This window comes from Lactuca virosa, chromosome 5, assembly GCF_052849685.1.
Source record: "Lactuca virosa cultivar CGN04683 chromosome 5, Lactuca_virosa_CGN04683_v6, whole genome shotgun sequence".
Lineage (NCBI taxonomy): Eukaryota > Viridiplantae > Streptophyta > Magnoliopsida > Asterales > Asteraceae > Lactuca > Lactuca virosa.
Window position 1 is genome coordinate 16,569,218 of NC_136430.1, and position 15,309 is coordinate 16,584,526.

The 15,309-nt window shown below is 41.2% G+C and overlaps 1 protein-coding gene across 1 annotated transcript; it reads right to left on the reverse strand.

The window, feature by feature from the left end:
- Positions 1 to 377: 377 nt before the first annotated feature.
- LOC145115033 (indole-3-acetic acid-amido synthetase GH3.5-like) lies at positions 378 to 2,638 on the reverse strand. Its single transcript, XM_079051178.1, has 3 exons — positions 2,217 to 2,638; positions 1,221 to 2,131; positions 378 to 1,126 (listed from the first exon to the last, which is right to left on the reverse strand). Exons 1-3 carry the CDS (start codon positions 2,546 to 2,548, stop codon positions 540 to 542), a joined length of 1,830 nt encoding a protein of 609 aa, XP_078907304.1. The 5' UTR covers positions 2,549 to 2,638; the 3' UTR covers positions 378 to 539.
- Positions 2,639 to 15,309: the final 12,671 nt, after the last annotated feature.

Genomic DNA, 15,309 nt, shown 5'->3' on the forward strand with positions numbered 1-15,309 from the left:
TGTTATACAAATATATATAATTTATAATAGCCGAAAGTGAAAACATGCTCAAACTTTTCAAATAACGGTAGACCGGATGTTTGTTCCACTATCGTTCCCAAAATTCATCTTTTTGGCCCGATTTCAAATTTCCAATCATTTTGATCAACATTTCGACATATATATTTAATTTTGTTTTGTATGTAATAATATATATCAAGTATTTCTCATGCAATAGATTATGATGCATTGCTTGCTGTTCCAAAAAGAAAATGTATGCATGGAAAAGTATTGAAAGAACATGTTACTTTTCTAACAAAATTTATGCTTTCATAAAAGTATATGTGTATGTGTTTTCACTTTTCATCATCGTCAATATCAATATAAATATACGAAAATGAACAAGACATAACCAACTTTTCGATTCCCAAATTGTTTTTGTACATACCTTACTTGAAAATACTACCATAACATTTAAAGATGTTAAATGATATAAACCAACATCTTTTTTTTTCTTTTCTTAAACTCCTACCTATAATCAAGTCCATCCACATTCATAATCAATGAACATTACTCCATTGCTTTTGCCCCGGAAACCATTTTGGACACTTTGGGCTTATATAACTCGACACAACCCTCGAGTTTAACAGTTTTATAATCGGCTCAAACTTTACACACCTCGGAGTCTTGTACTGATTAATCGAAGCACCTAAACTTATAGCATAATCCATCAATTTATCAAACGTCCCGTTTTCAACAATCTTGATCTCCAATGCTCCTATGGACTTATCTGAAGCTCGCCCTTGCCTATAAACACTGTTCAACGACTCTTCAATCGTGAGACAAGAATCTTCAAACACCGAAGCTGGAACCTGAGTTAACCCATTTTGGCTAACCTCCCAAAAGATCACATAGTGACCAGGGATCGTGGTTGTGTCAGCATAGCTCGTGTACTCGGTCAATGTCGCACCAAATGGGACCATGTGGCTAACCGCGTTCTCCACTGCTTTGTGTAGCTCCACTTCGTCAGTCTTGTCTGAATCAATACTCAATGCCACATTCTTTCGACAAATGAAACTGAATTGAGGTGCTTTGTTCTTAAATCCAACGACTCTAAGAATATCACCAACTCGATACCTGTAAAGACCTGCAATTTCAGAATCTTTAATCAGCATATGCACTGTGCACATGAAGTAACAGATCAGCTACTTAAAAACGTGAAAATTTGAATAGAAAGAAACCTGCATAAGTGGTGACAACGAGTTCATATTCTTGACCGAGTTTAACGTCTGCGAGATCGACAAGTTGTTGCCTCTCTTTCTCACCTTTCGTGGTGCTCACGCCATTGTTGCGATGAACAGGTAGGAACTCGAAATATGCCATGGTGGGAATGAGTGTGTACGCAACCTCACTAGGGCTACAAAGTGGGTTCAAATTAACCCCAAAATAACACTCAGAAGATGCATACATTGTGCACACAAGAGGGAGTTTATTGCTATAGTAATCAAGGGTTGGTATATACTGAGCCATGGACCCGGTAACGATAACGTCGACATACTTTGTGTTCGGCCATAATCGCATAATAATCCCTTGCCATGACTTCCTTGAGCACTCGAGTTCGATAAAATCGGCAAGATTCGGGTCGGGTTTCAAGATTTTCATCACGGATTCCCTCACGAACGGGTCGGTGATAATTGAATTCAAAGTACCCGTGCGAATATCATGGCTCAAAAGATTCCAATGCTTTTCTAAAAACCGAATAGCCCGGATGAATCCCGAAGCAAAAACAGCCCCGACCCGAAGAACTTCGTTGTTTAGGTACAACCCGCAAAGCATTTGGGAATACATGCTTTGATACGAATCGGGGCAAAGAATGGTTTCGTTCGGGCTCGTGTAATTTGTATACGGGTCGTAAGGTCTTTCTTTAAAATGGGAGCTTTTGTAGTAACTTGTCAAAACGGGTCGGGCCACGAGCCCACCGGGGGTTTTTGCTTCGGATTTTATAAATAGAAAATACATGCCTTTGCCTTTATCCAAACCGGGTACAAACCGGTTCATCACTGGCATCAAAAGACTGTATAATAAAGACCTTCTTCCGAGCTCGTCTTCAATGGTGGGCATCAGTTTTCTCTCTCCTCCAGATGTCCCAGAACTACAAATTAAAATAACCGGTTAAAAGTATATTCAAACTACCAAAACACTGTAAACTGATGTATTTACGTAACAAAAAATGGTACCTTGTTAAGAATTCGGATATCGGGTGGGAGGAAAGAATCGGGGATTTATCGCCATTCGCGATGCGTGTAATATCGTTTTGGAGATCTTCATAGGTAACAACAGGGACAAGTTTTTTAAACGTTTCACGATCAGTGTAGCCGGAAAGACCATGGCGGTTTAAGTATTCGACGTTGGCATTTTGGGTGAGGATTTCGGAGAGGATCTGTCGTTGGACGTTGTCGGGGTTCGAGGTGACGTCTTCGATGAATTGAAGACACTTTTTGTTTTTCTCGGTGAGATTGTAGTCCGTCAGGGTGGTGGAGTCGTTGTTCGGTGCCTCAGCCTCAGGCATGGTGCCTTACGACGGTGGTGCACACTGCACAGAGAGCAAGTGAGTGGTTTTAGAGAGAGAAATGGTGGTTGTGGGGAGGGAAGAAGAGAGAAGGTGTTGTTTATATAGACGAAAGATGGAGGCTTAGGACTAAGGTGCATAACAACTGGGTGTCGAAGGGAATGGCATGAGTGTAAATTATGTGGCTACTATGGGTGCTTATTTGTGATGACCATTGAATTCAAACGATGATTTCACCCTAAATAGAATCTCAAATATTATAAAATAAATTAGTTATTAGGTTCAACTTTTTTGGTTTATATAGTTTATTTCTCTTGGGTTTTCAAATATGTATTTTACATAATATACTACTTAAATAGAAAAATACAATTGGTGAACGTATATATAGATTAGACACTTAAATTAATATAAACTTTATTAAACATAAACATAACAATACAGAAATTACTTATTAATTACGTTCAATTTTCTATTTTTCTTAGATATTTTTTTATTTTCATATATATCATAAAATCATAAGTTTGTTGATATAGTCCACATAAAATATTTAACTGAAAGATTTTAATATAACCAAATTGCATTGAAAATTAAAATAGTTTAATTTAAAATTTTAATACTAAAAAACGTTTTATATGAAAGAAAAAGACAGGAAGTGTTGCTTATTATTATTATTATTATTATTATTATTATTATTATTATTTTCTATCAAACAGGTTATCACGTATTCCAATAATATTCCTAGCTAATATTAGTACAGTCCCAAATAATAAGTCTAATGATATCTAATAGAAAATGATCCACATAAATTGGTATGAAAGTGTTGAAAAGGTGTCTCTTAGTTCAAGTTGATAAAAAATATAGATTTAAAATAAGATTATATAGGTGTAAAAGAGAACATAAAAAAGCACTTATGTGCATAGGTCACACCAACTTCTTGGAAAGGAAGATATTTTTAGGGTTTTATGTGGAAAGGATGCTTACATAAACCCCATACAAGAATATCCAATCATATTACGAAAACAACCATTATATGAAAAGGAAAGGGCATGAACAAAAATTAGATATTAATTCGCATAAAACAGCGACTATAAATAGCATTTTTTATAGATAGTTCCATACACGAAAGTAATTATTATATTTTACTATTAATTATTATGTAATAAAAAATTTACAATTTTTAAATAAAATATTTATGTTTACCGGTATCTAGTTTAAGAAATGTAAACTAATTTATATATACATGAATTTAACATTTTAAAATTGTTATTTTGCTCCAAATTAAATTTATTAATAACCTTCCTTAATTCAACTCTTTAAATTTTTGACAAGTATTAATGATTTATTTATGCATAATTGATTTGTACAAAAAACTTTATATCTTATACCTCTTGAAATTCAAGATATGACTAATATGTTTTATAATATAGTATAAGATACAAGATATAAGATATAAGATATATTGTTTATTTTCTCTTAGAAACCATTAGACTTATTATTGGAATTGTGCTAATATTATATACATATTAAAAATCGTTGCGTTTAGAAATAGTACATGATCCATTCATCTTCCGCCAACTCTTGCTTCCCTCAACCCATCCCTTGATGTCACCTGCTCGGCTCACAACCATTTCCTTCCGATAAGATTTCACCGTTCTTCCTAACATCTTCTACTAATTTATTTATTTTTCACCGCTTCTGTTAATTCATCGTTTTCTCTTTAACCCACCGTCTCAAATGCATTCTCCATCTTTGTATGGTTCTTCAATTGGGATGTGTGTGATGTTGTAACAAGGCACAAGAGTCGAAGCTTCATGTATCATGTAACGTCCCGAATTTCAAGGCAATTTTTTTATTTTTATTTCATTAAAACATAAGTCTCGCAAACAGTTATATTACATTCATTTATAAAACAGAGTTCTAGCGGAAGTCTTAAAAATATTATTTATTGTCATCAATGCAAATACAATCATGCGGGAGCCTTTCCTCGATCTGAAGAACAACCTGAAAACCAGTTATTTAACAACTGTAAGCCGAGGCTTAGTGAATTCCCTCAAGATAACATAAACCACAATACATATATAATGTATACACATAATGGCCTTCAACATGAAACTGATCCGCCCCATTTTGCCTTCCGCGTAAAGCTAGTCCGCACATTGGCCTTCAACGTAATGCTGGTCCGCCATAGTATATTGGCCTTCAACATAAAACTGGTCCGCACTCAAATCACATACACACACAAACACACACACACACACACACACATATATATATATATATATATATATATATATATATATATATATATATATATACTTATCTAAGAGGAAAACAGTTTAACACGATGGGCAACTAGTCTAGTGGCCCGACTCCATACTACAGGCTAACTATATCCTAACATACAAAGGATACATACTGGAGTATACAATATAGTGAGGAGAACTCACCTTGACAGTTTATCAGATGGTTAACAGCTATTTGGGAAACCCGATTGGTGAGTGCGCGCCTAACATGTATTAACCTATAATACTAGAGCTTATCAGTCTCTAGGGAAATCTGGTAATGTATGATAGACCTTTTAATAAATCCCAATGAATACCGATAGTTCTATCAAATAAGGATCAGTCAGGTAGGACAGTAAGGAGGTAGGACCATTTGACATATAGCCTTCCTGAAATCCAACAACCAAGCCAACGTGAACCTTTTAGACACTTCTCCTGTAAGTAGATCAATCCATATATAACTTGGAATTACTGACGAATCTAGCATTTATAGGTTCCTAATAATGATTATAATTACAAAGATAAGCTATTCTAAAAGCTTAGTAATCGTAGCTGTACTTACAGAGGTTTCTAGCGAAAATCGAGATTTGTGCTAGCAGGACTTTGATACCGAGCACTTCTATTAGCTGAGCCTAGATCCCCAAGGATTCGCTAAACTAAAATACTCTGAAATCCCAAAGAAAAAATCTCTAAAACCAAGCCTAATAAATGAGAGAGAGTTTATAATGGTGTGGAGAGGATTGTGGGAAGCAAGGAGTATTTATAGGCAGCAAAACTCAGAGGCGCGCTGCGCCTTGACAAGAGGCGCACCGCGGTTTGGCCTGGTCGGCCCTCCCTGCTGCTGACACGTGTTCAGTAATTTGTGGTGTTGTGTGGCAGCTTCTAGAAGGTACTCACCGCACCTTATTTGCACGAGGTACACTCAGGAAACTTCAAAAATTCGTAACTTCTTCATATGAACCTGTTTGACGTTCTTTATATCCACACGTAGCTATTGACGAGGTCTACAACTTTCGTTTAGACTTTATCAGCTAATTCTCACTTTATTTATTATTTATTATTTTAGAAGGGTTAGATTGCTAATATCCACTTAAAATTCATATCTTTTTCATACGACATCCATTCTTGACCATCTTTATATCGACGGACTCCAATTTACGAGATCTTCAACTTTCGTTTAGATTGTTTTGGCTAACAATCAATCGATTTAAATTTCGATTTCTGTGTTTGCACTACTGCGCTGAAACTTCGAAAAATCATAACTTCCTCTCACGAAGTCAGATTCAGACGTTCTTTATATGCACGTTCTCGGCTACGATACTAAAAATTTCGTTTAGACTGCTTAGGCTAATAAACAACCTATGTAAAATTCACTTTTTACGATACGCTGAGCCATGTCAGTTTAATCGTAAAACTTCGAAGAAGCATAACTTCTTGATACAAAGTCGGATTTAAGCGTTATATATATCTACGAAAATCGTATCGATGTTTTATACATGTTTATGATGACTATTTTGGTTCAAAATTATTATATCTCTACTTTGTATTTATAATAACTGCTTAATATTATAATATGCGGAAGTAGTAAAAATGGGGTGTTATAATTCTCCCTCACTTACAAAGATTTCGTTCTCGAAAACTAACTAAATAATTATGGGTAGTTGCTTATCATCTCTTCTTCTGGTTCCCACGTCCATTATGATCCCTTTTCGGTGTTGCCACTGCACCTTCACTAAACTGATCACCTTGTTGCGTAAGGTTTTTGTCTTCTTATCTAGGATTGCCATTGGTTTCTCCACATAGTTTAGAAGTTCATCTACGTGAATATCCTCAAAAGGTACACTTGCAGATTCATCTGTAATGCACTTCCTTAATTGGGAGATGTGAAAGGTATTGTGGATCTGACTAAGCTCTTCTGGAAGATCCAGACGGTAGGCAACCTTGCCCACTAGAGCAATATCTCGAAAGGGTCCGATATACATAGGGCCTAACTTGCCCCTCTTCCGAAACCAAATGACACCTTTCCATGCTGAAACTTTGAGTAGTACGAGATCTCCGAATAGGAACTCAAGATTTGACCTTCATCGATCTGCATAACTCTTCTTCCGACTCTGAGCAGTTTTCCATCTTTCTCTTACTTGTTGGATAAGTTCAGTAGTCTTGATTATAAAGTCAGTACTTCCCATGACTCGCTAGCCAACTTCTCCCCAATATATGGGTGTCCGACACTTTCTCCCATAAAGCATATCGAAGGGAGGTCTACCAATACTGGAATGGTAAATGTTGTCGTATGAGAATCCTGTCAATGGTAGATAAGTATCCTAGCTTCTACCGAAATCTAATACGCATGCTTGCAACATGTCTTCAAGGGTTTGTATCATCCTTGAAACATCCAAAAATTATGACCCAAAAATTTCATTTTTGATTTAAGTAAAAATAGTGATCCACAACATTGTTCATACATCCCAACCAAAAAAATATGTCAACATCATGAAAATCAGAGTATGTCCCATAAACAGAATCCATGTGGTGTGTACGATGAATTCAACCCGAGCTCTTCCCCTTGGAATCAGAAGTACCTGAAACATAAACTAAAAACCGTAAGCACAAAGCTTAGTGAGTTCCCCAAGATACTGCATATCAACATATCATATAACGGGTCCCGTACAAATGAGATACTGGCCCCGCCCACACTCGCATAACGGGCCCCGTGCACTAAAAGCAAATCAGATCAGATACCGGGGTGATGGTTGTGGTAGCAGTACAATCCTTGCTGATATGACCAGCCTGACTGCACTTGAAGCAACTAGAACCACCCACCCTGCACGTCCCCTCGTGCGACCTGCCGCACTTGCCACAACGGCCTCGGCCCTGCTGGCCCTTCCCCCTTGTATCAACCATTTTGGGCCTCTTGCCCGAACCCTCAACACTAGACACAAAATCTGGCTTCCTCTTCTTCTCCATCTCCAAATAAATATCCCTCTCTCTAGCCCTCGCTATCTTGTCTTACAGCGTCTTGTAGCTGGATCGGCTAACAAACTGCCGAATATCACTCCTCAACATCTCATGGTACCGGGCCTTCTTCATCTCCTCATCCGCCACATACCGCGAAACAAAAGTGCCCTCTCCCTGAACATAGCGGTGATCTCAGCCACCGTCTCAGTAGTCTGGCAGAGATCCTGAACTCTCGCGTCAGCTGCTGCACCTTAATCACCGGTGTAAACTCGGCTCGGAACCTGGTCGAGAAATCACCCTAGGTCATCGAATCAATAGCATCATCATATCCCATAGCACGCCCTACCTCCTCCCACCAATCATGTGCCCTATCCTCCAAGAGGCAGGAAGCTAGTCTGACCTTGTCCCCCCTCGAGACAACGGCTGGTACGAAAGGCGGTACCAACATCTGCTAACCACCTGCTGCTCGCAATGGGTTACCTCGCCCCATTATAATCTGGTGCTCCACATGCCTGAAACTCCTTGAAAGTCAGAGAGCGCGTCCCGACCAAAGCCATAATCTCAGTGCGAAAGGCGCCCAGCCGTTCGTCAAGAATCTCCAGAATGCCCTCCTTGACCGTGCCAAAGATCACAGGAGTCTGCTCAAGGATACTACGCGTAATCTCAGACGAGTTGAACTTCCTCGTCTAGTCATCAAGTTGCCCGACTCCAGAACTTGAGCCCGATCCCTTCCCAACACGAGAACTGCCCACTGGTCTGCCTCACAATACCACCATACTGAAAGTAGACCATATAAACCATCAGAATACGCATCAAATATACATATCAGGGAAATCACAACTCCACAAACTCCCTGGCTTCATTACATCCCTCCTTGAATCGAGTACGGATCCTCTGCTTCCAGTAGTACGGGCCCATACTACCTTCCACATCTATCTGTACTTTCCTCAAGAAGTGCTTTAACTCAGCCAAGTTACTTTATATCCAACAATTCCCTTACAGATAAGGCTCCCAACACTAAATCTCATCCTAGGTTTTCCTAGGGCAAACTCCACACAACTCTTCGCCATCAGCTGCAGAAGGAACTCCCGCTAACTTCCTCTAAATAGCCCATGAATACAATTACATATTACAAAAACTAGATAATTCTTCGAATGAGAGGTCTCACACTACAACAGTTGGACTCAAACAAGAGCTGTGCAATAGAGTTAAATATTAAACCTCTAAAATTATTTAGTTCCCATAATTATGTAACTTAGCATCTTCGTTTACTAGTTAGCTGAAACTAGTTATAACTCCTAAAAGCACAAAGCAAGCAACATTCGGGCATCAAGTAATCAGAACCAAGCATAACCTAATCAGGCCATCCTATTACTGACTGATCAGTACTAGCATGCAAGTCTATAAGCTCATACAATAGGCATACAAAGGCATCTCTCCTAGATCCTTAGCCCTAATCTAGCATGCGATTCACAAATTCTCAATTCAAAACATATTATAAACATGTATGGGTATTTTGGGATAACTTACTTAAGCTCGGCTGATTGCACACACCACACCCTTCTTATTTTAGAAAACCTTTTCTTAAAATATGTTTATCTTTTGAAAACTTTACCAAATCCTCGGTTTGAGTTCAGACACACCCGAGAGTGTACCCAAATCCCTCAAACCAAGGCTCTGATACCAACTTGAAACATCCAAAAATTATGACCCAAAAATTTCATTTTTGATTTAAGTAAAAATAGTGATCCACAACATTGTTCATACATCCTAACCAAAAAAATATGTCAACATCATGAAAATCAGAGTATGTCCCATAAACAGAATCCATGTGGTGTGTGCGATGCAGTCAACCCGAGCTCTCCCCCTTGGAACCGGAAGTACCTGAAACATAAACTAAAAACCGTAAGCACAAAGCTTAGTGAGTTCCCCAAGATACCGTATACCAACATATCATATAACGGGCCCCGCCCAAATGAGATACGCCCCCCCACACTCGCATAACGGGCCCCGCCTAATAAACATACATATACAAGCACATACAAGTATCACACAGACAACAAGTATATCAACATAACCAATTAAGGGTCGGCTTTGGTGCCTTAGACCCGCTAAACCCAGTGCGGAAACTTACCTCGAAAAGCTGAATGAAACGAATGATCCCTGACTGCTGGTCCTACAACTCCCGAGTTATCAATTGCCACATAAAAACTAATTAACATTTGAGATCAACATCAACCCAAAATCTCTACTTGGGGTAAAAATACCATTTTACCCCTAACCTAGCTTGATCCAAGAATAAAGCCCATAACAACAATCCAATGGGCCCAAAGCTAAACAATCCATCAAGGCCCAAAATATGGCCCAATTCCCAATTGGGCCCAATACTTCCACATAGGACCTAGCCCAAGGCCCAATAACATATTTAGCCTAACAACTACCAAAATCAGATGGCCCAACTAAATCCTAACCTTCCAAGCCCAAACCAAAAGTCCATAATCGAAATGTCATCAGACTAAGTATGCTGGGCGTACTCAGCTGGGGTGCTAAGTGTACTGCATCGAGGGCTTGTACACTGCGTGTACAGGCTTGTACGCCCAACGTACTCAACCAATTCAGCCAACTTCAAGATTAAGCTCCTAACCTGTTAAGAATTTGCTCCAGGATGTAGATCTGACCCCTTTAAGCTGAAATACCACGTAAAGTTGCTAACTTTACGTGCATGCATGACCATAAGAAGCTCTAAAGCTCAAAAAGGACTTAATGAAGGACTTAATGGATGCATGAAGCCCCTAAACTCCATTAAGTTGGCACCTCTATGCCAAAGAAGTCCATGAAGACCTTGGATCTGAAAGAATAAGCCTTTGGGACGCCCTAATCCCAACATCCATCCAAACCATGGCTAAAAACATAACTATTTAACCAAAAAGGGGATCTAAGCATCTAGAAACCAAGATAAGAACTTGATACCTCCAACTTCTTGCAAAATGGGTAGAGGTTCTGGATCCAAGACTTCCTTCTCCAATCTTAGAAACTTCAAGATCTTCTAACTCCTTCACAATGAGGAAAATGAACACCAAACTCTCTTCAAAGGCTCAAATGCTTGACAATGGAGGCTACCACTCGATTTAGGGTTTTGGAGGCTTTGGGTGCTGGTAAAGAGGCCAGCCCCAGAAGATAAGGATGCTTAAATATGGTGCAACACCCTCATTTAGGGTTTCATTAAAGTTTATGTACACCCAACGTACACTTGCATACGCCCAACGTACGCAACCTAAGTCCCTTCTCACCACCAACCCAGTACACTAAGTGTATCAAGTGGTACGCCCCACGTACTGGCTTCTCAACCAGTACGCTAAGCGTACCAAGTGGTACGCCCCGCGTACTACTTCAGGGACCAAAATGTAAATATTGAATACTCAAGGGACTATAAGGAACATACCAGGGCACAAGCATTACAGTCCCTTCACTCTGCCCATCGGTCTCAGGGTGAAAAGTTATGCTGATATGTAATCGTGTGCCTAGCTCATCATGGAACTTTCTCTAAAACCAAGAAGTGAAATGGACATCTCTATAAGAGATTATCGATACTGGTACTCCGTGCTGATAGACTTCCTACTTGACGTATATTTCTGCAAGTTTCTCAGCTGAGGAGGTTTCCTAGATAGGCACATAGTGGGAACTCTTGGTTAGTCTATATACTATCACCCAAATAGTGTCTACACCACAAGGAGTCTTCAATAGCTTGGTGATGAAGTCCATTGTTATACGCTTCCATTTCCACATTGGGATATCAAGAGGCTATAATTTTCCATGGGGCATCTTGTAACATCCGGATTCCCAGGTATCATAAATTGAGTATTTATTTTAAGCCAAGGAGAGGGACTCGACGAGTTGACGCCTAGACTCGTCGAGTAGGGTCGCGATTGCTGACTAGGATTAATGAACGGACTCGACGAGTCCGCGCTGTGGACAGAAACCCTAAATCCTCGGGCTTGTGCCCTATTTAAGGGATCTTATGGCCCTCATTTGCGGCCACCTTCACCCTTGAGAGCACCAGAAAACCTGAGAGCATTGTGAGTGAGATAAGAAGCCATTTTCTTCATTTCTAGTGTGATTTTTGCAAGAAAGAAGGAAGGAGGGTAAGCTAGGCGGATTGAGGAGCTCAGATCTGCTATCATTTGATCAGAAGAGGCTGCCAGAGGTATAAATCTATGCTCATTCTCGTGTATATGGTGACCTACTTAAATCTAGGGTTTTCTTATGCCTTATTTAGCTTGGATTCGAAGCATATGAGGTCCCAAGGTGGAATTCTTCTTAGATCTAGACCTTAAGAGGTCCAGAGAGTCCTAACTATCCTGCTTTATGCTATCCCTTTGGAGATATGAACCTAGGTTGCCATTTTAGAAGCTATTTCACCAAAAGAAGCCCTATGAGTGTTGCATGAGCGTAAAGGTTGGACCTTTACGTAATTATTGTGTATTGGAAGGTCAGATCTATAGGTTAGAGAAGCAGATATCACCTCAGAAGGTCATTTGAGTAATCTCATGGACGAAACTCGCCGAGTCCATGAGCGGACTCGACGAGTCGGATCGTGTTACACCACGATTCGTGATCTGTGGTAAACGTTGAGAGAAAGGTTAACTCGATGAGTCGAGTGAGGCCTTAGGAGGATTCATAGGACACGTATGGACTCGCCGAGTCACCCGAGTGCACTCGACGAGTCTGGTCAAAGTTGGACCGTTGACTAGGGTTGACTTTTAGGGTTTGGTCAACATTTGGACATTGGACCATTAGAGGGTAAAATGGTCTTTTCCCCTTCTGAGAGAATATAGGGAGGGATTAGTCTAGCCTTTGAGAGCCGTATTAATTAGAGTTAATTACTTTATGTGATTAGGCGGAGGCTAGATCAGATATTCGAGTTCGAGACTTTCCGAGATTACCCGAGGTGAGTCTTCTCACTATACATTACCTAAAGTGGTAACTATGTGCAGACCGGAGGGTCTTACGTGTTATATGTATGTTGAGTTTATGTGCTTTGTGATATATGTATGCTATGTGTTATATAGAACGGACCGGAGGGTCCTACGATTTAGACCGGACCGGAGGGTCCTACGATTTAGACCGGACCAGAGGGTCCAACGATTTAGACCGGACCGGAGGGTCCAACGAGCTAGACCGGACTGGAGGGTCCAACGAGCTATGGGACTGGAGGGTCCCGCTGAGACACATTGACCGGAGGGTCATACCGAGCTATAGCCTCGAGTGGCCTATGTGTTGTATGTGGTATTTTGGGGAACTCACTAAGCATTTGTGCTTACCGTGTTATGTGATATGTGTTTCAGGTACCAACGAGGATCGCGGGAAGGCGCCGGCATGATCTGTACACACTGGCAGGGGATTATGGTTTGAGATTCTGGGATATGTTTTATTGCGATGACATTTGATACATGAGATTTTGAGAATATTATATGAGTTTATTTATGTTTGGAAAATGAAAAATTGTTTTAAAATTTACGTCGTTACAAGTTGGTATCAGAGCCTTGGTTTGAGGGATTCGGATGCACCTTCGGGCGTATCTGAACTCAAACTAAGGATTTGAGAAAATTTTTCATAAAAGAAACAATTTTTCTAAAAGAGCAAAAGATTCTTGAGAAAAGCAGAACGGAGCAGTGTGTACGATCAGCCAGCGCCCGAACGGTGATTTCCCAAAATACCCTTACATTATGTGTTATGAGATATTATGTGATATGCTATGCATGCTAGAGTAGGCTAGGTATTCATGGTTAGGACTAAAGTGGGCCTGATTTGTGATGCCTTAGCCTAGGAGTTACTGCTACTATGAGATACTTCGAGAGTGAGTAGGTAGCATCGAGGAGCTTATGAGTGGTCTACCGGAGAGTAGCCTGAGTTTAGTGAGATATAGAGTACTTTTGATCTGGGATCCTAGGAGGAGAACTTGGGGTGAATACCGATGCGTTGTGGAAGGTAGTATAGGGCCCGTACTACTGGAAACACCGGATCGGTGAGCAGTCCAAGTAAGAATCCTTAGGGTACTAAAGAACAAGTAGGGTTGAGTATCGAGTGCGAGTATACTCGAGCGAATCTCTGATTTCTTTTGTGTTGTATTTCAGAGACATCATGGTTGGGACGCGCCACCACCCAGGAGGCAGTGGTACCAGTGATGAGGAGATTCGTAGGTTGATTCACGAGGAGGTGGCCGCAGCCATAGGAGTGGAGATTCCTGAGATGTTTAGGTCTATCAAGACCACTTTGATTGAGACGTTTGACGAGCGGTATGCTTCTCTTACCGAGGCTGCTGTTGCTGCAGCCACCGTAGCCGTCGCCGCTGCCAGGCCACAGGGGGGTGACTCGTTGCTGTACCGAGAGTTCAGCAACACGAAGCCACCAAAGTTTGATGGGACTCAGGATCCGATAGCCGCGATGAGGTGGATCTGTGACATTGAGGGATGCTTCTACATCTGTTCTTGTCCGGAGCATCTGAGAGTATGGTTCGCGCTGAACCAGCTTCGCTTGGAAGCGAAGGACTGGTGGAAGTTTGTTACGACAGACTTTACTCCTGCAAAGATTACAGCAGTGACCTGGGAGAGGTTCACCACCATGTTCCGAGATGAGTATGTTCCCCCGGTGGAGAGGGAACGGTTGGCACATGAGTTCTTTTTCCTCAAGCAGGGGACGGAGTCCGTGACTATGATTACACAGATGTTTCATGAGAGGGTGTTGTTTTGCCCTGAGCATGTGTCTACCGAGCAGGCACGTATGAGTCAATATCTGAGCATACTGAGGAGAGACATTCGTGAGTTCGTGGCGAACTCGACGTACCGGACATTTGCCGAGCTTCAGGAAAATGCTCGGAAGAGGGAGATCGAGCTGGAGACTCAGGCCAGGGAGGAGGCCGAGTCTCAGAGGAGGGATAGGCGACCGGTACAGTCTCAGCCGGCAGCCAAGCGGGCAAAGCCCGCTGATTCGAGGTCTGGGGGTCCGAAGGGCCGCACTTGTGGGAAGTGCGGCAAGAGCCATGATGGGACGTGCAGAGCGGGTGTGTGCTACAAGTGTGGGAAGGAGGGGCATATTGCGAGGGATTGCCCCAAGGGATTTTCGGTTTGCTTTCACTACAACCAGACAGACCATCAGAAGGCCGAGTGCCCGCAGCTACTTCAGGGATCAACATAGGGATCTGCACCTGTTGCTAGAGCTACCGAGGTCCGGCCAGCGAAGGCCGAGGCACCGAAGGCTCGCGGGAGAGCCTTTCAGTTGACAGCGGAGGAGGTCCGCGCAGCGCCCGATGTCGTGGCTGGTATGTATTCTTTTATTTACTCATACTGAGTTTGAGATATTGTGCTTATTCTGTGGTATGCATAGGTACTTTTCTTGTGAGTTCTGTACCTGCTTTGGTGTTATTTGACTCGGGTGCAAGTTGATCTTTCGTGTCATTAGCGTTTAGCCAGCACATCAGTACCCGACGAGAGGCGTTGAGTCAACCTCTACGAGTTTCTATAGTTG

Excerpts from the sequence above, each read along its gene's own strand:
- LOC145115033 (XM_079051178.1), bottom strand. The coding sequence starts at position 2,548 with ATGCCTGAGGCTGAGGCACCGAACAACGACTCCACCACCCTGACGGAC. Across the intron at positions 2,132-2,216 it reads ATATCCGAATTCTTAACAAG|TTCTGGGACATCTGGAGGAG; the intron begins GTACCATTTTTT and ends TTTAATTTGTAG. Across the intron at positions 1,127-1,220 it reads CGTTGTCACCACTTATGCAG|GTCTTTACAGGTATCGAGTT; the intron begins GTTTCTTTCTAT and ends CTGAAATTGCAG.